Source organism: Peromyscus eremicus, chromosome 1 (assembly GCF_949786415.1).
Source record: "Peromyscus eremicus chromosome 1, PerEre_H2_v1, whole genome shotgun sequence".
NCBI lineage: Eukaryota > Metazoa > Chordata > Mammalia > Rodentia > Cricetidae > Peromyscus > Peromyscus eremicus.
The window spans coordinates 156,666,229-156,692,346 of NC_081416.1; the positions used below are offsets into that span (position 1 = coordinate 156,666,229).

Genomic DNA, 26,118 nt, shown 5'->3' on the forward strand with positions numbered 1-26,118 from the left:
ATCCCCTACAAGAGCCACCTTCCCATGTCCTAGGAGCTGAACATGCCTTGTGAGGTATTGGCCAAGACTGTCACTTCTCCAAAAGCCCCTGTAGGGTTCCAGGGAAGTGGTGAATGGGCAAAACCTGGGCTTATTTAGTTAAGCATGAATTTACAAAGCATTCCCTAATGAGCCTCTGAATGTTATTGGTATTAGTTGTAACATCTCCTTTTGGTCTCTAATTTTTATTAATTTGACCATTCTCTTTTCTTTGGTTAGTTTGACCAAGGCTATTGATTTTTACCTTTACAAAGAGTCAACTCTTTGTTGTATTGACTCTTTGTATTACTAATTTCATTATTTTTGCTGTTTCATTAAGTCTTTCTACCTACTGACTTTGTATATGGCTGTTTTCCCCCTAGGATCTTGAGGTGCATGTGGTGGTTTAGATAGTAGTGGCCCCCATAGACTCATGTGTTTGAATGCTTAGACTATAGGGAATGGCACTATTCAGAGATGTGGCCTTGTTGGAGGAAGTGTGTCACTGTGGAGGTGGACTTTGAGGTCATATATGTTCAAGCTATGCCCAGTGTGGGACACTTGCGTCTTCTGCCTGCAGACCAAGATGTAGAACTCTTAGCTCCTTCTCCTGCACCATGTCTGCCTGCATGCTGCCATGTCTTTGGATAAAAAGCTAAGAACTTGTAAACACTGAATCTGACCCTGACCAGGGTAGCAGAAGTATTGAAGAAAACCTAAAGTGAAATGGGAAAAAAATCATTAAGTCAAATAAAAAGCCAATGAAAAGCCTTACTAATAGAAAGGACCACAGGAAGACTGGTTGTCAGGCCTGAAGACAAGGTAGAGGAATTGGTGCACATCAAGCACATTTTAAAACATAGAGATGGAGCATTCAAGGTCTCTGGGACATCTTGAAAAGACAAAATCTACGAATTCTGAGCATAGAAGAGAAATACTACATGCTAAAAGCATAGAAAATATTTTCAATAAAATCATGGCAGACAATTCCCCAAATCTAGAGAAAGAGAGGCCTGCATAAGCACAACAGGCATACAGAACACCCAAAAGACTGGAACAGAAAATAAATCCATGTCATGTTATAGTTAAAGTACCATGCTGTCTAGTTTTATGTCAAGTTGACACAAGGTAGTCACTGGAAAGGAGGGGTCCTCCATTGAGAAAATGCCTTCATAAAATCCAACTGTTGGGCATTTTCTTAATTAGTGACTGATGAGGAAGGGCCCAGCCCATTGTGGGTGGTGCCATCCCTGGGCTGCTGATCCTGGGTTCTATAAGAAAGCAGGCTGAGCAAGTCATGAGGAGCAAGCCAGTAAGCAGCACCCCTCGATGGCCTCTGCATCGGCTCCTGCCTCCAGGTTCCTGTCCTGTTTGAGTCTCCACCCTCACTACTTTTGATGATGAACTGTTATATGGAACTGTGAGTGAAACAAACCCCTTCCTCCCTGAGTTGCTTTTGGTCATGGTGTTTCATCACAGCGGTAGTGACCCTAACTAAGACAAGTACTAAACATATAGAACAAAGAAGATGCATTGAGAGCTGTAAGAAAGAAACATATAAAGGTATTACAGGCCCCCAGACCTTAGCACAACTGATGCCGTGAGGGAAGTACCACACAGGCCTTGCAAACGAGCATGCAGGCAGCAACACCTGCCAAACTGAGAACAAAGATGTAGTCCCTCGAAGTCCAAAGTTCTGGGGACGTCCCTGGATGTACTAATCTTGCTTTTTCACTCTTGCCGTTCCGCTCCTGGCTGACTGCTCTTGTTAGCTGAAGTCTGTCAGCCCAGAATGTGATGTTTGTGCTTAAAAGCTCACCCTGAGAAAGACTCAGTGCTATACTGGGGTCCTGAACACTCTGTGTAGTGGCTGGACAGCTAATGAGGACTCTCTATGAGCTTGAACCCATGTCCAAGTAGTCTTCTCTGGGGGATACCTCACAACAAAAGGAAGTCCATGAGAGTAACACTTGATTTCTCCATGAAACCTTGAAAGCAAGATGGGCATAGAGAGATTTATTTCAAATTCTGAAAGACTACATACAACTGACAATTTAGTCTACTATACCCAGAAAACTGTCTAAATTGGTGGGGGAAATAATGGTATTTCATGCTAAAAACAGATTTAAGAAGTTTCTATCACTAAGCCAGCTCTATTGAGGATACTGGAAGGAAGTTTTTGGTTTAAAGAGATTGGTAAACAAACCCAGAAGGGAAAAAGTAGATGACTAAATAAATAAAAATAGTAACTAAACAAACTGGGTTTGGAAAACACCGAACACTTCCAAATGAATAAAATGACAGGAATTAATACACATCTTTCAATAACAATTCTAAATATTGATGATCTCATTCCCCAATTAAAAGTCATCGCTAGAAGCTTGGGGGTTGAGTGCTGGGCTTTTCCAGAGGCCCTGATGTATAGGGAAGGAACACAGCTGGTCAGGGATGGTAATTAATGGTCTGGGGTCAGGACCTTGAGGGAGCTGTGGCTTCAGATCCTGAGAACACAACTCTTCCCACCATTCAGGGCTGTGGTGTTCAATCTCAAGACCTCTGTGTGCTTGGTCTGTTCTTGAGATAGTCTGTGTTCACCTTGAGCAGTATTGTTTGATTAGTTTTCTGCTGGCTTCATCCCATTATATGATCGTTTCTATGACTTCATCCCTTTTCTCCTCTGAAAATTGTGTATGATGCTGTACTTCTTATCAATTTGCTTGACATAAGACAGAGCTTATGCAAGACCACTTGAACCCATGTGTTCTGTCTTCTTTAGTTTTGGTTCCTTGGAACTTCCTTCTCAGGACTGTGTCACTGAAGAATGACCTGCTGTTCCAGGTCAGTTGGGTTAAAACAAGATGCAGTGTTGGTGAGATGCCTCGGTAAATAAAAGTATGTGCTGCCAAGTTTGACAAGTTGAGGTTGATCCCCAGAACCCACATGGTGGAAGAGAACCAACTTCTGCAACATGTCCTCTGATCTCCACACAGGTACTGTGTATGTGTACCTAAACACATGCATTTAGTGCAAAAGCATCCAGAGTCCATCTACTTGCAGTCTCTAAGAAACACACCTGGGGGCTGGAGAGATGGCTCAGCAGTTAATAGCACTGGCTGCTCTTCTAGAGGACCCAGGTTCAATCCTGAGCATTGGCATTATGGTTCAGAATCAGCTGTAACTCCAGTTTTAGTGGCTCTGATGCCCTCTTCTGGCCACTGAGGACATTGTGCACACATGGTATAAACACATACATGGAAGCAAAACATCCATACTCTAAAATAATAAAATAATTTAAAAAAGAAACACACCCTGCCTTCAAAGATTGTTGTGGAATATTATTTTAAGCTGTGTTGCTTTGCCTGTCTAAAACACCCACTTGGTCTAATAAAGAGCTGAACAGCCAATAGCGAGGCAGGAGAGAGAAATAGGCAGGGCTGGCAGGCAGAGAGAATAAATAGAAGGAGAAATCTGGGAAAAGAAGATGTAGAAGCAAGAAGATCAAGAAATGAGAAAAGAAGGGGCCAGCTACACAGCCACACAGCCAGGCATGGAATAAGAAGGAAAGAAAAGATACACAGAAATAGAGAAAGGTAAAACCCCAGAGGCGAAGGTAGACGGGGTAATTTAAGTTAAGGAAAGCTGGCTAGAAACAAGCCAAGCTAGGGTTGGGCATTCATAAGAAAGAATAAGCCTCCATGTGAATTTATTTGGGTGCTGGGTGGTGGGCCCCAAAGAGCAAAGAGCCAAAAGAATCAAAAAGTAAAAAAAACAACCAACTACAAAAGATAAACACTGTCTTAGGGTGAAGGATGAAAAGTATTTTTAAACAAACAGAACCATGAAGCAAGCAGGTGTCTCTATCTAGTATCTGACAAAGATTTCAAACAAAACATGGTTAGGAGATTTTAAAAAAGTGGCTCCATTTTGATTGAGGGAACAAGCCATCCAGAAGACCTTGGGATTTCACACACATGTTATGCACTGCATACAGCTGTGCTGAATTTCATATTAAGTACCCTAATAAATACTAGTACTTACAGAATTGCAGCTTACCCTAACACAGTAGTCATGGGTGATTTCCACACCCTACTCTTTTCAATAGGTCATCCCCACAAACCAAAGAGGGAGATGTTGCAGTTAAGTGACATCACAGATTGGACAGACTTAACAGACACCTATAGAGTACTCCATCCAAACACTGCTGGACACCTATAGAGTATTCCATCCAAACACTGCTGAACACCTATAGAGTCCTCCATCCAAACACTGCTGGACACCTATAGAGTCCTCCATCCAAACACTGCTGACACCTATAGAGTCCTCCATCCAAACACTGGTGGACACCTATAGAGTCCTCCATCCAAACACTGGTGGACATCTATAGAGTCCTCCATCCAAACACTGGTGGACATCTATAGAGTCCTTCATCCAAACACTGCTGACACCTATAGAGTCCTCCATCCAAACACTGCTGGACACCTATAGAGTCCTCCATCCAAACACTGCTGGACACCTATAGAGTCCTCCATCCAAACACTGCTGGACATCTATAGAGTCCTCCATCCAAACACTGCTGACACCTATAGAGTCCTCCATCCAAACACTGCTGGACACCTATAGAGTCCTCCATCCAAACACTGCTGGACACCTATAGAGTCCTCCATCCAAACACTGCTGGACACCTATAGAGTCCTCCATCCAAACACTGCTGGACACCTATAGAGTCCTCCATCCAAACACTGCTGGACATCTATAGAGTCCTCCATCCAAACACTGCTGGACATCTATAGAGTCCTCCATCCAAACACTGCTGGACACCTATAGAGTCCTCCATCCAAACACTGCCGGACACCTATAGAGTCCTCCAAACACTGCTGGACACCTATAGAGTCCTCCATCCAAACACTGCTGGACACCTATAGAGTCCTCCATCCAAACACTGCTGGACACCTATAGAGTCCTCCATCCAAACACTGGTGGACACCTATAGAGTCCTCCATCCAAACACTGCTGGACACCTATGGAGTCCTCCAAACACTGCTGGCACACAGACAGTGGAACTTTCTTTTTCTTTGTTTGTTTGTGAGATAGGGTTTCTCTGTGAGGCCCTGACTATCCTAGAACTCACTCTGTAGACTAGGCTGGCTTTGAACTCACAGAGATCTGCCTGTCTCTACCTCCCAAGTGCTGGGATTAATGGGGTGTGCCACCACCACCACTGGGCTGGAACTTTCTCTAAATAGACCACATGTTCAACAAACCCAGGAAAATTGAAATAACTTCTGTATTTTATCTGATCTCAGTGGAACAAAGCTAGAAACCACCAGTAGAGAAGCCATAGAAAATTAGAAATCTTGTGGAAATTAAACTACTGAATGATAAATTATTCACTGAAGAAATCAAGAAAGGAAATGTGAGAATCCTAGACTTGGGGGATGTGAGATAGCTCAGTGCATAAAGGAGACCTCAGTTAATGTAAAGGTGGACTGAGAGAGCACAAACTCTACATAGTTGTTGTCTGATCACACACACACACACACACACACACACACACACACACACACACACACACACAAGGCACACATACTCTCCCTATAGTAAGTTCATATTTTTTTAATTATAAAATTAAATGAAAACAAAGACACATCATAGCAAACCCTGTGGGTTACATGAAAGCAGTCCTAACAGAGAAGCCTGCTTCTGTGTCTACCCTAAACAATCAGGTCTTGGCATGACTCAGCAGCTAAGAGCACCGGCTCCTCTTGCAGAGAACCTGCATTTGGTTCCCAGCACCCACATGGTGGCTCACAACCACTGTAACTCCAGTTCCTGGGGATCTGATGCCCTTTTCTGGCCTCTGCAGACCCCAGGTACATGAGTGGTGCACAAGCATGCATACACATTCACATACATAAAGTAATATAAATTTTTTTTAAAAAATCAGGTTTCAATTAAGTAACTTACTGATGCATATTAAGGCCTTGGAAAAACAAGAATGAATGACACTCAAAAGCTGCAGACATAAAGAAATGATTAAGATCCAGATAGAAATGAATGAAATAGAGCTGGAAAAAAAATGCAGAGAATCCATGACATCTTCATGCTGGTTCTTTGAAAAAATAAACAGTGGGGTCAGGAGAAGCTCAGAATGTGTCCTAGCTAGGTTTTTGTCAACTTGACTCAAGCTACAATCATTCAAGAGAAGGGAACCTCAATTCAGAAAATGCCTCCATGATATTTTAGGACATAGGCAAGCCTATTAGGCATTTCTTAATTAGTGATCAATGAGGGAGGATCCAGCCCATTGTGGGTGGGGCCACCCCTGGACTGATGGTCCTGATTTCTATAAGAAAGCAGGCTGAGCAACCTATGAGAAGCAAGCCAGTAAGCAGCACCCTTCCATGGCCTCTGCATCAGCTCCTGCATCAAAGTTCCTGCCTTGCTTGAGTTCTTGCCCTGACTTCCTTCAGTGATGAACAGTGAAATGTAGGACAAATAAGCCCTTTCTTCCCCAAGTTGCTTTGTCCATGGTGTTTCATCATGGCAATAGAAACCCTGACTAAGACAGAAAGCAAAGGCACTTGCCAATGTCAGGCCCAAAAGAAAGCCAGAGAAAATGGCTGTCATGCCTATTAGTACACCAAAGCACATGCTGACCTCTAGGCTGTCTCAGCTTCTCAAGTACCTGTCATAGGGTTTAAGCTGACATCCTAGCTCCTCAGCTCTTCTCACCTTGCCCCCTACCATAACTCCAGCTCATGGGCTTCCCTCCCCCAGCTTCTCATTCCTGTATAATCCCAACATTTCAGCCATTCACATTCTTGGTCCTCTCTCTCTTCTCCTTTCTCAACAGCCCCTCCCTCTGAGTCTCATGGTCCAGTTCCAGTCATGTCTAGTCTACTACTCTCTCTCTCTGCTCTGGTTTCTTCGAGATGCCTGGCTGTTCTCTCCCTCCTAGCTACAATAAAAACATTCCCCTTAACCACACCAAGGAGCAGTCATGTCATCAGTTTACATAGCCACCAAGCCTGAGGACTTGAGTGTCATCCTGGAACCTGTATGGTAAAAGTAGAGAAGTGACTCCTTTGAAAGATGTCCCCTGCACACACACCACCCATAGACACACTAAGTAAATAAACAGGTTAAAACAATGCACAAGATTGACAAACCTATATCCAAACGAACCAACTGGAAGAGAAGACCCAATACAATATAGTAGAGATAAAAAAGGGGATAACACACTGGAGAGATGGCTCAGCAGTTAAGAGCACTGGCTGCTCTTCCAGAGGACCCTGGTTCAATACCCAGCATCCACATGGCAGCTTACAACTGTAACTCCTGTTCCAGGGGATCTAATGCCCTCATACAGACACACACCTGTAAGCAAAACACCGATGTACATAAAATGAAAACAAATTATTTGCTGGGCAGCAGTGGCACACACCTTTAATCCTAGCACTCAGGAGGCAGAGCCAGGTGGATCTCTATGAGATTTCTACATCTTGATCTGTAGGCAGCAGAAGCAACTGTGTGTCAAACTGAGCATAGCTTGAACAAAGAAGACCTCAAAGCCCATCCCTACCCACAGTGACACATTTCCTCCAGCCAGGCGCCATACCTGTTCCAACAAAGCACTATCCTTCTGATAGTGCGACTCCCCATGGGAGCCATTTTCTTTCAAACCACACCATCATAGACATGGCTACAGATCACCGTGATAAAGATAATTGCTCAATTGAGATATTTTAAAGGTGGCTCTAGGTGTGACAGTATCTTAAGTCACTTTTATATTGCTATGGCAAAACACCATGACCAAGGCAATTTACAAAAGAAAATATTTAATTTGGCTTATGGTTGCAGAGAGTTAGAGTCCATGATGATGGAACAAAGGCACAGTGGGAGAACAGCAGCTGAGAGCTCACATCTTGATCTGTGGTGATATATTGTGTACCCCAATAAAGCTTGCCAGAGGATCAGAGGACAGAGTCAGCCACCAGATATTTAGAGGCCAGACAGTAGTGGCACACACCCTTAATCCTATCACTCGGGAGGTACAGATCTGTGTGGATCTCTGTGAGCTCAAGGCCACACTGGAAACAGAGCCAGGCAGTGGTGGCACACACCTTTAATCCCAGTACTGGGAAGCACACTTGCCTTTAATCCCAGGAAGTGACGGCAGGGCAGAGAAAGGTATATAAAGGAAACAGGAACTAAGGCAGTTCAGCTGAGACCATTTCAGGTGAGGACTCAAGATTTCAGTCAGAGGACTTGTCGAGTTGATGAGGACCTAGGTCCTGTGCTTGGGAAAATCTGGTCTACTCTATGTTACTTTCTATTATACCTAAGCCTACATTTCACAAAAACTTTTATGACTTACTCATCTTTAGATGATAGATAGATAGATAGATAGATAGATAGATAGATAGATAGATAGACAGAAAGACAGACAGACTGATAGATAGATAGATAGATAGATAGATAGATAGATAGATAGATAGATAGATAGATAGATAACAGACAGAGACACTTGCTACAGCCTAACTTTAGCCCCTCTGGCTATTTTTAAAATAGCAGTCTACTATTACCATGTTCTATATTTACAATTTTACTCCCTAAAAACAAAATCACTGCATCCCTGTTAATTATCAGAGCATGCCCACTTAACCTGTGGTGTTCCTTCTCTTTATCCTCTGTGCCCAAGCCCCACTTTGGGGCACCATATATAGGAGTCCAGCTCTGACCTGTCGAAGGGTTCTTGAGGGGAGGAGAGAGGAATGAGGAAGTATTAGATAGAAATATAGACCTAAAATAAATTTTAAAAAGAAAACAAAGGAAAGGTTTTGTAAAGGTATATATATGTATATGTATATATACACATACATATATACATACATACACATATACATATATATGCATATATATATATATATATATATATATATATATATATATATATATGAAACCAAGGTAAATTATGTCCCTTTAATGGAGGGTAAAAAATATTCTAGTAGATGAGAGAGGGAGGAGTGAAAATGATGTAAATAAAGTACTCTTGTATAAAATTATCAAAAAGTTTTTAAATTTATAAAAAATGTTTTAGTAGTTAGAAATAAATATTGAAAGGTTAAAAAAAGAAATATAGATCTAGAAGACAAGAAAGACAGAGACATAGGACAGCTTCGGGAGGGCCCTGGGTCAATACCCAGTCACCCAGAGTTTTATTCTAATGGGCTTTTTATACACTACGAAGGGGAGAGGCAAAAGACTTCCACTTTCAAGATCAAAGCACAACATATAGCCAAGTGTAGACCCTTCAAAACTCCTGGTAGTCATGCCCTTGGTCAAATCATCCTATTATGCAGCCCTTCTGGGTAAAGCAAGCTCAGATTGTCTGACCTTGAGGCCTTGCTAGGGAGTCTCTATGGGTGTCCACAGAGAACACATTCAGGTATTTGTGTTTGTACAGCAAGCACTTTGCTGACTGAGACATTTCCAGCTCCACTGTTCATAGTTTTGAAGAGTATGGGATACTTATCATTGACTGTTCTACCTCCTGAATTTTAAATAATTTCCTTGTGGGTCATTGTCATGGTTTGAATAGGAAATGCTGCTCATAGGCTTGTATATTTGTTTATGTTTGAAACAGAGTCTCTCTATATAGCCCTGGTTATCCCAGAACTCTCTATGTAGACCAGGCTAGCCTCAAACTCACAGAAATATGTCTGCCTCTGCCTCCTGAGTGCTGGGATTAAAGGCATGGACCACTATGCCCAGCTTCAAATATTGAATATGTGGTCACCAGACCTCCCACATGTGAGGTAACACTTAAGTTGACCCTAAGCCATATGTCTTGCTTTTCTGTCACTAGTTCCAGTAACTCTGAGTTCAAGAGGATTAATTTAGCTGATACTGTCTAAATTAAAGCATATATAATATATGTACCTCGTATACTTGTATTGTACTCACCCTACTACCATGCCCTTGCTTGCCTTCACCTCCTGTTAGTACCCTTTCTCTTCCAAAATAGTCTCCCTCTACTTTCAGATTTTTTGCTTTTTTAGTTCTAGAAGTTGCATATGAGAAAATATGTAGTATTTGTCTTTCTGAATCTGGCTTATTTCATTTAACATTGTGAGCTCTGGTTCTATCCATGTTCTTGAAAATTATTTTTTTATTTATGGTTGATTAAAATTTCATTTTATTTAGATACTATGCTTTCTTTATCCATGCTTAGGTGGATTCTATATCTTAGTTATCATGAACAGTGCTACAGTAAATTTGTGGGTGCAGGTATCTGTTGTATACTTAGATGCCTGTGTACCCAAAACTGACATAGCTAGATCAAAATCTGAAACTTAAAAAAATATATTTATTTTTTATGTATAGATGTTTTGCCTGCATTTATATCTGTGCACCACATGTGTGCCTGATGCCCGATTAGATCAGAAGAGGGCACTGAATCCCCTGGAACTGGAATTACAGATAGTTGTGAGCTGCCTTGTGAGTGCTGGGAATCAAATGCAGGACCTTTGCAAGAACAGCAAGTGCTCTTAATTACTGAGCCATCTCTCCAGCCCCCAAAATCTGAAACTTTTTGATCACCAACATAATGGTATAAGTATAAAATTCCATACCTGACCTCATGTGACAGGTTAGAGTATATGTTAAAAATACGGTCATGGAAAAAATATACAGTCATGGCACTGGCTGCTCTTTCAGAGGACCCAGGTTTGGTTCCCAGCACCCACATGGCAGCTGACAACCATCCATGACTCTAATTCCAGAGAATCTGACATCCTCTATGACTTCTACCGGTACCAGGCACACACTGTTATACATACACACTCGCAGGAAAACATGCATGCCCAGAAAATAAAAATAAACCTTTAAAGCAGACTTACAGTCTGATATATTCCTAGATAAGACTTAAATAAGGGAATTACATCCACTCAAAATTTCCCAGCTCATTGTTACATGAATTCATTCATATACTTAACATCTCTATGAGAATAGCTCCTGAAACTGGAGGCCAGATGATTCTCCTTTTAGAAATTAAACATAGAAAACCAAAAGATAGCCAGATGTAGTACACATCTGTAATTGAAAAATTTGAGAGGTAGAGGTGGGGGGACTGCCACAAGTTCAAAGCCAATTTTGACTACATAGTAAGTCTGGCAGTGCCCTATATCAACAAAAGAATACGACAAAAATCTGTCTTATAGGAACTGTGCTGTGCATGCCTCCGAGGTAGGCCTCAATATCACCATTTTTACTCTGAGGAAGGCAAAACAAAGATCAAAGACCCAGTAGCTGCCAGAGCAAGGTCTAGACTACAGATTCTTCCGGCTGTCAAGTTCTTCTGTGTGACTTATCTAAAAGCTGCCAATTCTAAAAGCTGGAATCCATTGTTTTGGGTTGGAGAGGTGGCTCTTACAGAGCACTCAAGTTTGGTCCCAGTGCTCACGTCCAGCAGCTCAGAACCACCTACAACTCCAGCTCCAGGGGATTCAACACCCTCTCCTGGTCTCCATGGGTACCTCCACACACAGGGTACATGCACAGACACACACACACATGCATGCACATAAATAAACCATTAAACTACTATTTCATTCTATACCCCCATTATGTAGACAAGTACAGCAAGGCTTAGAGATGTTTAGGAAGTTAGTCAAGGTGCAAGTTTGTGAAGAGACACAATTAATGGGCTGTCTCTGATTTTTCTATTAATGCTGCATAAATAAATTTCCCAGAACCCCCGAGGACAATCAATATTAATCAGAGGGAGGGGGAGAAACAGGCTAGGACAGACTTAAAGGAAGCAGATACTGACTCCTGCCCACAGAGGAATGTATGCGTTCCATTAATTGAGAAACAATTGTTCCCCTTAACATAAAAGGTAACCACTTCCGCTGGCCACTTTCCTGGAGATTCTAGGCTTGAAGAAAAAGAAAGCAGAGTATTTGTTAAGAATGAGGAACGGCATTTTATTTCGTACATGGTAGCTGAGTGGAGGTGGTGGGTCCTAGTACAGCCCACTCCTCGATGTGGGGAACAAGTCAAGAGGCTTAAAATCTGTATCCCAGGCTCATTTCCAGAATGATTTCAGAGTCCTGATAGCAGGTCCTGTCAGTGAGTATGATGGGAAACAGGGGGCAGTTTTTTGACCAAGTAAGGATTGACTTGAGGTAAGCTTTTCCAGGCGAGTTCTAGGAACCCATACTGGGCAATACCCACAGATTGGACGGTATCCACATTGTTCTTCCCAGAGAGGGGTATCACTTCCCAGAATTTAAGGGAACCTGCAGGGGCACCACGGCAAAACAGACGGTAGAACAGCCGCTCCCCGGGCACTAGCTCCACGGCCTTGAGAGTCTCTTTGGAGACGAACTCTTGGGACTGGGGCGGTTTTCTCAGTAGCAGGTCCTGCAGCAGCCTCTGGATTCGGGGGGACTTAATCTGGTACAGGTCCATGAGCTGGTAAAACTTTTCCATCCAAGTAGTCATGTCTTTGGCATACCGCTGCTGTAGCATCTGTAAAACATGGTAGAGCGCCACAAACGTCTCCCATGAAGGCAGCGCTTCTCTTTTTTCTGAGACAGGCTTTGTCTTCTCCAATTTGGCCAATATGGGATACCTGCCTTTTCTCTTAAGAGCCTTGAGTTCCTTTTGATACATCAGGGCCAAAGTTTGTCTGTCTACAGATGCATGGGCCCCTGTGAGAATGTCTCTTTGGGCGGGATAAAAGTGTCGCATCTCAATGTCTTTGAGGGTGTCTGATAACTGCTGCATACGGGCGCTTCTGTGTGACTTATCTAAAAGCTGCCAATGTACAGCCTTTGAGTCCGCAGTCCTACTGGGGCTCAGTGGTGACACTGGTCCAGGGACAGGTACTATCTTCCTTGCCCTTGAGTCTGGGAAGTCCTTGAACATCAAGGCCAGGGTGTTTCTATCCTTAAAGGGATAGGCAGCTCCAAGACCATCCCTTCTGGTTGGATAAAGGTGCTCTGTGTCCTTGACAGCAGAAGGATCCCAGCTGAAGGCTTCTGGGGTTTGACTTTGGGTGGTTGAAATGACCATTGGTTCAGGGATAGAGGATGATGTCTGCCACCTCTCTTCTTTTCTTTTAATCGGAGGGATCACTTTTAAGGGCAGGGGACTAAAAACGTCTTTACGGGATTGTGATAGATCGGTTTGGCCTACATCTAGGTGCTGAACAACGGTCTTCAGATTGGAAAGCTGTATCCCCTCCCAGTAACTGGGTGAGCAGAAGTCTCTGAGGAGTTGGTGCAGTCGATGGAAACTTTCCCTGGAGAGCTGTTCTCCTGCTTCAAGCCTCCCAAAGGCATCAGTTACCCAGCCCTCATGGGAGATGCTTGCTCCTGCATAGGCTGTGCTTTTATATCTTCCAGGAAACTTTTCAGGAGAAGAGGCTGGGGCAGGAGGTACAACCCGGTCCTTAGTGTCCTCCAATGGAACAAGCCAACTCGACTTGTCACCTTTAGGCGTCTGTGGTTGTAGGGCAATGGGTAATTCCAACTGTGGTCTCTGGAGCCACTCTGGGATTTGAGTCTCTAAGCTAGCTCCTGTGACTTGTAAAAAATCCTTCCTGTCTTTTCCCAAGATCGCAGTCTCTTGTCTTCCCCATGAGCTTGTTGTGGGGAGTACTTCAGGAAATTGAGTATCCCATCTTCCTTTCAGCTCCCTCAGGAATATTTCCTCTTTCTCCCCTGGGGGCACCTGGTGTGGAATTACTAAGTGGCTTTTGTCTGTTAATCTAGAATCTCTCTTTCCATCAAGCAAGCCTTCTTTCTTAAAAAGTATTTTCCGTCCAACTATACCCTCCCTCTCCTCAGCAAGAGATTCAACTTTCCACCACGGTTTGGGAAAGGCTGCTTCCGATTTCAACACTCTTTCCTTTTTTAAAAGCGAGGTGTCTTTAAGTCTCTTCTTTTTCTCCTTCCTTTCCTCCTCTTTCTCCTCCTTTTCCTCCTCACTCAGGCTCTCTTCCTCCTCCTCACTCAGGCTCTCTTCCTCACTGAGACTCAATTCCTCTTCACTGAGGCTCTCCTCTTCACTGAGACTCAATTCCTCCTCACTAGGGCTTTTTTCTCTCAGCCTTTCCTCACTTGGGCTTTTTTCTCTCAGCCTTTTTTCTCTCAGCCTTTTTTCTCTCAGCCTTTCCTCACTTGGGCTTTTTTCTCTCAGCCTTTTTTCTCTCAGCCTTTTTTCTCTCAGGCTTTCCTCACTCAGGCTTTTTTCTCTCAGCCTTTTTTCTCTCAGGCTTTTTTCTCTCAGCCTTTTTTCTCTCAGGCTTTCCTCACTCGGACTTTTTTCTCTCAGCCTTTTTTCTCTCAGGCTTTCCTCACTCGGACTTTTTTCTCTCAGCCTTTTTTCTCTCAGCCTTTTTTCTCTCAGGCTTTCCTCACTTGGGCTTTTTTCTCTCAGGCTTTTTTCTCTCAGCCTTTTTTCTCTCCGGCTTTTTTCTCTCTGTCTTTTTTCTCTCAGCCTTTTTTCTCTCAGGCTTTCCTCACTTGGGCTTTTTTCTCTCAGGCTTTCCTCACTTGGGCTTTTTTCTCTCAGGCCTTTTTCTCTCAGGCTTTCCTCACTTGGGCTTTTTTTTCTCATGCTTTTTTCTCTTGGGCTTTTTTCTCTCAGGCTTTTTACTCTGAGGCTTTTTATTCTGAGGCTTTTTACTCTCAGGCTTTCCTCACTTGGGCTTTTTTCTCTCAGGCTTTTTTCTCTGAGGCTTTTTACTCTGAGGCCTTTTTCTCTCAGGCTTTTTTCTCTTGGGCTTTTTTCTCTCATGCTTTTTTCTCTCAGGCTTTCCTCACTTGGGCTTTTTTCTCTGAGGCTCTTTTCTCTGAGGCCTTTTACTCTGAGGCTTTTTACTCTGAGGCTTTTTTCTCTCAGGCTTTCCTCACTTGGGCTTTTTACTCTGAGGCTTTTTTCTCTGAGGCTTTTTACTCTGAGGCTTTTTTCTCTCAGGCTTTTTTCTCTCAGGCTTTTTTCTCTCAGGCTTTCCTCACTTGGGCTTTTTTCTCTCAGGCTTTTTTCTCTCCGGCTTTTTTCTCTCTGTCTTTTTTCTCTCAGCCTTTTTTCTCTCAGGCTTTCCTCACTTGGGCTTTTTTCTCTCAGGCTTTCCTCACTCAAGCTTTTTTCTCTCAGGCTTTCCTCACTCAAACTTTTTTCTCTCAGGCTTTCCTCACTCAAGCTTTTTTCTCTCAAGCTTGCTTCACTCAAGCTTTTTTCTCTCAGGCTTTCCTCACTCGAACTTTTTTCTCTCAGGCTTTCCTCACTTGGGCTCTCTTCTTCCACACTAAGAACCCCCTTCTCATCTTCCCTGACCTTGTCTTCCTCCCCAACATGCCCCAACTCTTCTTGAATGAGATGTCCCTCCTCTTCCTCATCTAGGCCCTCCTCTGCACTCAGCTTCTTTTTCTTCTCAGCCAACCTCTTTCCCATTTTCCTTTTTTGGATCAGCCTCCTTTTCCTTTGTTCCTCAGTCAAGTTCTGTAAGTCCTCTTCACTCAAACTGACCTTTCTCTTCAGGTATCTCCTTTTCTTTTTCTTAGGCACAGCCTCCTCTTCCTCTTCACCTTCTATCCTCTCCTTTTCCTTTTCCTCCTTAGACACCCCTGCTCTTTCTGGATAAGTTAAGCCTTTCTCCATTTTCTCCTCAGCCCATTCCTCAAAGAGGCGATGTCTGACATTGTCCAGCAGCCACTTCAGCTGTATCTTTCCTGGCTCTCTCTCTTCAATGTGCTTGCCAAGCTCTGCTAGCTGCTTTTGCTTTAAGAACTGTCCCTCCTGGAGCTTCATCAGCAGTGTCTCTACCTGGGCTCTATCCAGGGAAATCGTCTCCTGGTTCTTCCTTAAGATCTTGCAGTCCTCCTCCAAGTGGGCTTTCTCAGTCAGCCTGTCACCTTCTCGCTTTCTCTCTTTCCCGGCTTGCTTCCTCTCTTCAACTTTTACCCCCTGTTTCTTAAGAACTTCCCATCCTCGGCCAACAACTGTAATAGCAGGGAGCTTATGCTCTTCTGCTGGTATGTCTGTCTCCCCCAAAGGCATTGAACTCGCTTCTCTAAGTATTCCAGCCAGGTCCCTCAACAGTTGCATCTCTTTAGCCCCTAGTTTTTTCTTGGCACCAGCTTCCATCTCTTTAGGAAGAACCCCACTTTCCACAGCCTGCTCCTTAACTGCCTGCTTTCTTTCCTCTCTGCCTTTTTTCTTATCCTTAACAAGGTGCCCCCGCTTGATCCTAAAGATATCGATTAATTTCCTCTCTCCCTGGAACAATCTTTCTTGTTTTTTCTTAATTTGTTCTTCTTTTAAGGTTACTTCTGTCTTTTCCTTTCCTAGCCCCATTCTTTCTTTGGCTTTAGCCTGTTTTTCCTGTCTCTTTTCCCAGTCTTCTGGGGTCAATATCACTTCCTCTTTTTCCTGGAACTGGCTCTCGAGTTCACTAGCCTGAGGACTCTCCTTTTGTAGCATCTCTTCCTCTTCTTCTGGAACCAGTTGGAACCAGCTCTCGAGTTCACCAGCCTGAGGACCCTTTCTTATTAGCATCGCTTTCTCTTCTTCTGGAACCAATTGTTTTTTCTGTTCAGTCTCTTTCCCCTCCTCCTGGAACTGATTCTCCTCTTTCTCACTCTGTAGAACTGGTTTCTCTTTTTTCTTGGTTCTCTCTTTTCTTCCTTCAGTTGCTTTCTCCCTTTTCTTTGCCTGTTTCTTTTTTTCTGCAAGCCATTTCTCCTGCATTGTCTCGTCTTCTGGAACCACCATTAATCCCTTCCTTGACCGCTGTGTTATTTTCACAGGCTCAGGCTCTTCTTCCTCTTTCAGAGTCAGTTGACTTCTTAGAATGGATAATCTTTCTCTTTCAGCTCTCCATTTCTCTTCTTTCTTGGCTGCTTCTTTCTCCTCCTTCCTTCCCTCCTCCTCTTCTTCCTCTTCCTCCTCTCCCTCTTCTTCTTCCTCCCCCTCCTCTTCCCCCTTCTCCTCTTCCTTTGCTGGCCCCATCTTCTCTTTTTCCCAGAATGCTCTCTTCTCTCCTTCAGTTATCCTTGTATCTTTCTGGGTTCTTCTCTTTTCCGGGTAAGCTTTTCTTCTCCCTTTCCAGGTGGGCCTAACTTCCTTCATTTTTTCAAACTCTTCCTTCTCTCCTAGGTCCAGTCTCTCTATTTCCTGAGCTAAATGTTTTTTCTCCTTGGCTTCCTCTTCCTTTTCCTGTTCTTGTCCCAACGCCTGCTCTGGCCACTTTTCCCACTGTTGTTCATCCTCTTCCCTGACTAGTCTATCAGCTTCTTTTTCTTCTTCTATAGGCCAATCCTGTTTTTGAGCCAATATATCCTCTTGCTCTGTCAGGCTCTCCCTTTCCAATGCTCCCTCACTTCCTTCCTCAGATGTTTCCTCACTTTCTTCCTCAGATGTTTCCTCACTTTCTTCCTCAAATGTTTCCTCCTCTTCTGGAGAAGAATATGTTTCCTCCTCACCCTCCTCAGTTCTCTGTTTCTTCTCTTCCTGAGGCTGTAGCTTCCTTTCCTCAACTTGTTCTTCTACATCTGGGATCAGTTGCTTTTCTTCCCCAGCCTCTTCCTCTTTCTCCTCTTCCTCTCCCTGCTTCCTCTTTCTGTGTTTCCTCTCTCTTCGCTTTCTCGGTTGCCTGGCCCTCATGCTCTCCTCATGGGCTTCCATAATCTTTTGCCCATCCCACTTTTTCTTTTCCAGGGCCATCGTTCCTTCTTCTGAGACTGCTTTCTTTTCTTCTTTATGTAGCTTCTTCTCCTGTCTAGGCAGTTCCTTTTCTTCAAGAGCTAACTTCACGTCTTCTGTACTTAACACTTTTTGTGGGGATTCATGCATTTCTTTGTCCGGAATCATTGTCTTTTCTGGATGGGTTGGTTTCTTTTCATCCATGGTCAGTTTTGTCTTCTTTTCTTTTCTAAGTTGTTTCTTCTCTTTTCTAGTTAGACCTATTTCTTCTTGAAGTAACTTCTGGTCTTCCATAGTTAACAGCTTTTGTGGGGCAGCAGGTGTCTCTTTGTCACGTGTTAGTGTCTCCTCTGGGTAGGCTATTTCTTCTTGAAGTAACTTCCGGTCTTCCATAGTTAACAGCTTTTGAGGGGCAGCAGGTGTCTCTTCATCACGTGTTAGTGTCTCCTCTGGGTAGGCTGGTTCCTTTTCATCTGGGATTAATTTTATTTTTTCCTTCTTTGTTTCCTTGGGCTTTTTCAATCTCTTTTTCTCTTCAAGCTTCATCAACTCCTTTTTGTCTTCAGCTCTTTTTCCTTTCTGTTTGCCTGGTTTTCTAGTTAGTCCTATTTCTTCTTGAAGTAACTTCTGGTCTTCCATAGTTAACAGCTTTTGAGGGGCAGCAGGTGTCTCTTCATCATGTGTTAGTGTCTCCTCTGGGTGGGCTATTTCTTCTTGAAGTAACTTCTGGTCTTCCATAGTTAACAGCTTATGAGGGGCAGCAGGTGTCTCTTCATCACGTGTTAGTGTCTCCTCTGGGTGGGCTATTTCTTCTTGAAGTAACTTCCGGTCTTCCATAGTTAACAGTTTTTGAAGGGCAGCAGGTGTCTCTTCATCACGTGTTAGTGTCTCCTCTGGGTAGGCTGGTTCCTTCTCATCTGGAATTAATTTTATTTTTTTCTTCTTTGTTTCCTCAGGCTTTATCAATCTCTTTTTCTCTTCAAGCTTTATCAACTCCTTTTTGTCTTCAACTCTTTCTCCTTTCTGTTTGCCTGGTTTCGTGACCATTGCCTTACTTTTCTTTTTCTCCAAGGGCCAATGACTGTCTGAGAAATCCAATCCACTTTTCTTGCCTTTTGGAGAAGACATCTTGTGTTTCTTCAGAAAGCTTGTGTCCTTTTGAACTGGCACTGGCACTTCCTCCTTGATAGCTTTTTTAGCCACCTTTCTTCTAGGGACAGATGGTTCCTGCACAACTGCTTCAGGTTCTGATGGCATGGTTCGTGAGACCCTTCTCTCAGGACATATGTCTTGGAAAAGAGCCAAGCTGGGTTGGTCGGTGAGCACCACCTCAGCCAAATCCTGCAGTTCTTTACCCAGGTCCCTTTCTGTGTCTGGATAAGAACTCGCTATTCTTGAAGTGAGAAGGTTGCAGATATCCTCTCGCCAAGACTTCCTGTCTGATCGGCTCATACGCCCAGGGGGCCCCGCCAAACCATGACTCAACTTTTCGTATGTCTTCATTGTGTCTTTTTCTGGCTCAGCAGGTGGTAGGAGTCCCTTTTGGACTTCTTTCTTGGGTGTTTCAGCAGCCATCTCTGGAAGACCTTCTTTCAGCTCCTGCTGTGCTACTTTTTCTTTTCTCACTGCTTGTTTCAAAAGCGTTTTAAGGTAAGCTTCTCTTTGCTTAATGGTCGCTTCTCTATCTGTGGCTCCCAGGAGGTCCAGGACCTCTTTGCCTGCCTTCATCCCTACTTCCTGTTTTTCCGTGGTTTGCTCAGAGCTGAGCTCTGGCATTAAGGAAGCATCCTGGATGTCACCTTGAAGGAGTTTCCTAGCCCTTCTTTGTTCAATTGATATCACGGAAGGCACCTTTTGCAAATCTGCCTTTTTTCTCTTGGACACTTTCAGGGCTTTTCTAACTGTGAGATATTGGGAGAAAAATAGTAAGAAAATGTAGAGGTTGTGAGACATTCTGTGATAGTTCATCAGTGAACTTCGATTAGAGTAATAAAGGCAAAGGGGACAAGGCTTTAGAATTTACCAATGCTCACACTCCCCCTACTCCCCACCCCAAACAGGGTTTCTCTGTATAATCTTGGCTGTCCTGGAACTTACCCTATAGACTAGGCTGGCCTTGAACTCACAGAGATCAGCCTGCCTCTGCCTCCAGAGTGCTGGGATTAAAGACGTGCACCACCACTTCCCGGCAATGCTCACACTTTTATCCAGGTTCAATATCCTAAAGACAACTTTGGTAATTGCCGCCGGGTAGACCTTTCTCAGGAATACTGCTTCCTGTGACCAGCCCCTCCCACTTCACTGTTCCCACTTTTTATGTACCTTTGCCTTATTGGCCCTGCCTTAGTAAGACCGGCCCCACGAAGGTCCCACGCATCATCACCTCATACATACCAATCTTTCTGGTCTTGTCTTGAACACGTTTCTTTCTTTTCTTCAGTCCATCAATCTTTTCAGATTCTGACAAAGGTATAAATGCTTGTTCCGCAGCTGTCTCAAGTTCCTCCAGGGTCACCGAATCAAAGGAAAAACGGAGTGAACTGCCTCTGTGCGACATGGTCAGGTCTTCATTTAACCTCTCCTTCACATGAGAGATCAGGCAATCCATGTCGCTAGCTTGAATCCTCAGCAGATGGCTTAGAGAGATATCATCAATCATTTCTTGCCTACAAAAGTAATGAAGAAAGGAAGACAACACTGAGCAAGGGACAAGACAATTTAAAGAGGGACAGGGCTGGTGGCAGCAGCGGCTGCAGTGGTAGAGGCAGTGCACACCTTTAATCCAGCACTCAGGAGGCAGAGGTAGGCGGGTCTCTGTGAGTTCAAGGACAGCCTGGTCTACATAGCGAGATCCTACTCAAAGAAAAGGAAGGAAGATGGAAGGGAGGGAAGGAGGGAGGAAGGAGGGAGGGAGGAAGGGAAGAAGAAAGGGAAGAAGAGTGGGAAGAAGGGAGGGAGGGAGAGAGGAAGGAAGAAAAGAGTGATGGGAGAGATGATTCAATATTTTAGTGTTAAGTGCACTGGCTGTTCTTCCAGAAGATCTGAGTTTGGTTCCCTGAACCCACATGGTGGCTTACAATGCCTGTGACTCCAGTTCTAGGGGATCAATGCCTCCTGCTGGTCTCTGCAGGCACTGCACACACATGGTACATATACATACATGCAGGCAAAACACACATAAAAGAAAAGTAAAATAAATCTTTAAAAACATTTTGTTTTGGTTTTTTGAGACAGGGTTTCTCAGTGTAACAGCCCTGGCTGTCCAGGAACTCTCTCTGTAGACCAGGCTGGCCTCGAACTCACAGAGATCCATCTGCTTCTGCCTCCCAAGTGCTGGGCTTAAAGGCATGTGCCACCACCAGCTGACCTGAAAACAGTTTAGAAGAGAAACAAGAGAAAAGAGAACAGGAAATTAAAGGAAACAGAAGAGGAAATAAAGGAGAAGGAAACATTTATAAAGCACAACGGAAGAGGCAGGGGTAAAGTCATTTAAAGCAGACTAGACTGAAGTAGAACACAGAGAGAGAAGAAAGAGAAGAGTAAATGGAAAGAAAAATATCCTTTTGGCCCCAGAAGAAATCTGGAAAAGAGATCTTTTGAAACCCTTGACGCCACCCAGGCAAAGCAGTAAAAGAAAAGAGAAGAATGCAGGGTTGATTGTTTTGTTGGTGGTGGTTTGTTTTGTTTTGGTTTAGTTTTTAGAAGGTCTTACTGTGTGGTACAGGCTGGACTAAAAGTAAGCCAGGTTGGCCTCAAATGTGATCCTTCTGCTCAGGCTCTTAATTGCTGGGATTAAAAGTGTGCAGTACCATACCTGGCTTAAGAGAGTTCCAGTAATTTATTGTTGTGGTTGCATTTCTTTGGTTGGTTTCAGAGGTTTTTTTGAGGGGGAGGGGTTTTTTTTGAGACAGGGTCTCATGAACTCCAGATCCTCCTGCCTGTGCCTGCCAAGTGCTGGGATTCCGAGCATGGTTTAGGAGTTCAGAGTTGAATGCCTAGAATTGTTCCTTCATAATTCCTGACAGCAGGAGTGTGATAAGGCTCACCTCAGACAACTAAAGTATAACCTAATACTTGGGGTGTAGTCCATAAATAGTCCAAAGGGTGGATGGAGTAATGCAGAAAACTACATAAGACTTCCTCTGGAGAAAATGCTTACTGGTGTTCTCTCAAACTCACACCTCAAACTTCAACATGCCATAGAGCAAGCCCTTCCACGATCTCTGGGTTTCTGAGTCTTAAGCCTTTATTGGTGGTACCTACCATTCTCTTTCTCCACCACCACCCCCTCAATCTTTGGCTCTTTTTGAGGTGGTGTCTTGATGTCAAATTCTTTATCCAGCTGATTGAGCCTCCCAAAGGCAGGATTACAAAGCACTACCCCCATGCCCAGCTTGAGTAATTCATCTTGAAATGTGAATAAACAAAAGCAATTAAAAGCATTGGCTGCTTTTATAGATGACCTGGGTTCAGTTTCCAGCACCCACATGGTGGCTTACAACTATCTTGAAAATGTAGTTCCAGGGGGTTAGACACCCTTTTCTGGCCTTCATAGGCACCAAGCATTCATGTGATACACACACATACATGCATGAAAAGCACTCATACACAAAAATAAATCTTTGAAAGAGTAAAGCTGCCGGTCTGACAGTGATTGAGGAGTATCCAGAGGGCTTGATGTCATTTGCCTACAAGATTTCATTCATAAATTTGCCTTCCCAAGTAGGTGTTTTCAAGAGCTCCCCTGGTTTTTCTGCTCTTTCCAGATCTCTGTGACCCATCATGTCACCAGGAATGAGTGGGCTTCCTCAAGAAGAGGGGCTAATCTAGCTGTCAGGGTAAATGCATCTGTTTGTCCATCCAAATCCAGATTTTTCTCTGAAAGCACAATATTAGGTGTGTATTTTGTTTTTTGGAATTATTTATCTTCAGGAAAAAATGATTATTTATTACATTTTTTCCTGTATGTGTGCCTGTGTCATGGTGCATGTGTGGAGGTCAAGAGACAACTTTGGGGAGTCGGTTCTCAATTTCCGCCATGTGGGTCCTTGTGTACAGTTCCTCAGGCTTGTCAGGAGCCACCTTTACCTCTGAGTCATCTCACCAGCTGTGGTGGTTTGAAATACAATGGCCCCAAAGGGAATGGCATTATCAGGAGGTGTGGCCTTGTTGGAGGAAGTGTGTCACTGTGGAGGTGGGCTTTGAGGTCTCCTGTGCTCAAGATACCACCCAGTGTCTCAGTTCACTTCCTGTTGCCTGCACAAGACGTAGAACTCTCAGCTACCTCTCCAGCACCATGTTTGCCTGCATGCTGCCATGTCCCACCATGATGATAACAGACTGAATCTCTGAACTATAACCCACCCCAATTAAATATTTTCAATTATAAGAGTTGCCATGGTCATGGTGTCTCTTTACAGCAATAGAAACTCTAACTAAGACACCAGCCCAAATTTTTATTATCTATCTATCTATCTATCTATCTATCCATCCATCCAACTATCTATCTATCTATCCATTTATCTACCTACCTATCTACCTACTATCTTTTTATTTTTGTCTTCAGAAAGTAGAGGGGAAGGGAAAATAGTAGGTTATGATCTGTGAGGCACCACACACAATAGTGCAGTTCCAGAGTGAAGTTTCACTGCATGCCACCACTGCCTCTGAAATGAGCACATGCCATGAAGGAATCATCCTATGTGGTCATATCTTCTATCTTGGGGGTTAATATCAGCAAATGAGTAATGTAAGTACATGTCCAAGGCTCCCTAAGACATTTAAGTCATTGGATGCCCTTGAAACTGGGAATTCCCAGAGCCTTGTTTTAAAGATTTGAACTACAGTTACAGAGATGAGCATAGAGCTCTTGTGTTCTTGCACAATACAAGACCTTGCACCGTGCAGGGTTTCTTCTGTGGTGGACTGTGTCCTAACTTCTCATTGTCGTTTTTGCACATGCTCAGACTTGCCTACCTCTGAAATGTAGCTGATGGCATTCATGTCCTTGCCTGCAACAAATTCAGTCCTTTTTTTTCTAGCTCAGAAGCTGAGAAAAGAAGTTCATGAAAACATGCATATTCAGATTTTTGCTTGGCATTTCCAGGTTTTTGTAGACCCCCTTCTTGTATTCAGAGTTCCAGTGCTGATTAGCATTGAATAACAAAGCCCTGATCTAGCTTGTCCTATCTGGTTCTATGACCTATAGAAGATTGAAGCTCATCCTGTAAACGGTTTCCTGTTAAGAAGAGAGTGACAAGGGGGTGCTGAAGAGATGATTCAGCAGTTAAGGACACTTACTGCTTTTGCAAGGGACCTACGTTTGGTTCCCAGCTCCCCTGTGATGGTTCACAACCACCTGTAACTTCAGCTCAGTTAACCCTTGTAGGGTAAAAGAGCCAGCCAAAGAAACACACCCTGTCCCTGAAACCAGAGCCAGCCAAAGAAACCAGAGCCAGTGAAAGAAACACACCCTGTCCCTGAAACCAGAGCCAGTTAAAGAAACACACCCTGCCCCTGAAACCAGAGCCAGTGAAAGAAATACACCTGCCCCTGAAACCAGAGCCAGTGAAAGAAACACACCCTGCCCCTGAAACCAGAGCCAGTGAAAGAAACACACCTGCCCCTGAAACCAGAGCCAGTGAAAGAAACACACCTGCCCCTGAAACCAGAGCCAAAGAAACACAGTCTGCCCCTGACCAACTGGGCATGAAACCAACCAATCCCTCAGCAAGAAAATCAGTTTATCCCTGAGCACAAAATCCAGTCAATCTCTGAGCTTGTTCAAGCACAGGCATTAACATCCAACCAACTCTCACCCTGAAAATCTTCACCTTGGAAAAACCCCAACCCTAAGGAGCCCTGTGTAAGTCCTGCACCTGTTCAGTTGAGAGCTGCCCTTTGCCACCCTGGCAGAGGCAGCCACTCTGCTGGATTCCTCCCTCCCAATAAATCTCTTGAATGAGTTTTGGGTGAAGACCTTCTTTTGCCTGAGTGGAGCGGAGCAGAGAAGTAACAACTTTCGCTGAAACAGGAGCAGAATTGCTACTTCTCTGAGAAGGAAATCCCATTAGCACAGTGGAGCAGAGCTGAGCTGTAGCAACTCTCTTGGAGAGGAGCAGGATTGTTACATTCCTGCGAGGGCGGGGAATATCATCCCCCATCAGAACAGAGCTGTAGGTATTGCCTGGCTTCCAACGGCCAGGATTCCTTCTCCTTCAGAGCTGTAACACTTACAGGTATAGCCTGACTTCTGATAGCCAGGGATACTTTTCCCTCAGGAGCTGTAACATTTACAACCCTCTTTTGATTTCCATGGGCACCAGGTACACACACACACACACACACACACACTGTGTACATACATAAATGCAAGCAGAACACTCATATACAAAAAATAGAATAAAGAATCTAAAATAACAAAATTAAAACTGAAAAAGAACAGAGTAACAGGGTTCTGTCCATACAGTCTTTACATGAGATATGCTCACCATTTTCCCTTCTGGGCTTCAGCTTGGAATTCCAGATTTCTGAGGAGAGACCCTTTCCTAAAAACCCAAATCAGAAGTAGACACTTGGGTGGCTGAGGCAATAGAATCTGAAGTTGAAGGTTAGCTTGGGCTACATACAGGTTTCCAGGCCAGCCTAATCTATGTGGTGAGAGATGCTGTTTCAGAAAACTACCAAGCAAATAAAACAACCCTGAAACCAGATGAAACCCGGATCAGAAAGAAATTAGCCATGTTTTGGTTTTGCATGGGTGAAGTTATTAATAACATCATTTGCCTTTTTAGGCACTGTGCAGGAGACTCCATTGGACCTTGTAGTGTATATTTTATTGGTGAATTGTCATGTGCTTTTTTATATTCACTTGAAAGCCAGTTCTGGAAGTCAGAATGGCCCCTATCATCAGACCCAATCATGTTTATGTTGAGGGTCCTCCAGAACTCATGTTGCTGTCCCCACACCAGCTCTGTGACAGAGAAAAACAAGCTATATTAAGCATTGTGCCTTTGAGAAAAGCCCAAAGGTGAACTGTTTCCAGCCAAGGCTAGTATTTACGCCATCATATAAAATGTCTGTGGTGGGAAGAAGAACTGAATCTCAACCCTGGAGAGGAGGCTCTGGGCTGTGAAAAAGTCCTGATCAGAACAGCGTGACTGTTTCAAGGCTTTCCCAAGCTCTTTCCGCCTCCAAGTGAGTGATGCCATTTATCTGCGGCTGTGTGTTATTTACTTGGAAACCATACAGAGAGGACTCTGCACTGACTAGGACTCTCAGTCCAGCTGTCTTAACAGGATTTCCCCAGTGGACTTCTGCAGGATGTTTGTAAGCTCCTGATTCCATGTTACCTTCTATTTGTTTTTCTCAGTTGGGATGCTTCAG

The 26,118-nt window shown here is 43.8% G+C and overlaps 1 protein-coding gene across 1 annotated transcript in view; it reads right to left on the reverse strand.

Annotated features, from left to right (window-relative positions):
• Positions 1-12,147: 12,147 nt before the first annotated feature.
• LOC131923140 (WD repeat-containing protein 87-like) overlaps positions 12,148-26,118 on the reverse strand; it is a 42,213-nt gene continuing 28,242 nt past the window's right edge. The window contains exons 7-9 of the mRNA XM_059278102.1: positions 20,128-20,399; positions 14,448-19,634; positions 12,148-12,716 (exon numbers count right to left, since the gene is read on the reverse strand). Of these exons, the coding sequence (XP_059134085.1) occupies positions 12,148-12,716; positions 14,448-19,634; positions 20,128-20,399 (6,028 nt within the window). The remainder of the gene's footprint in view (positions 12,717-14,447; positions 19,635-20,127; positions 20,400-26,118) is intronic.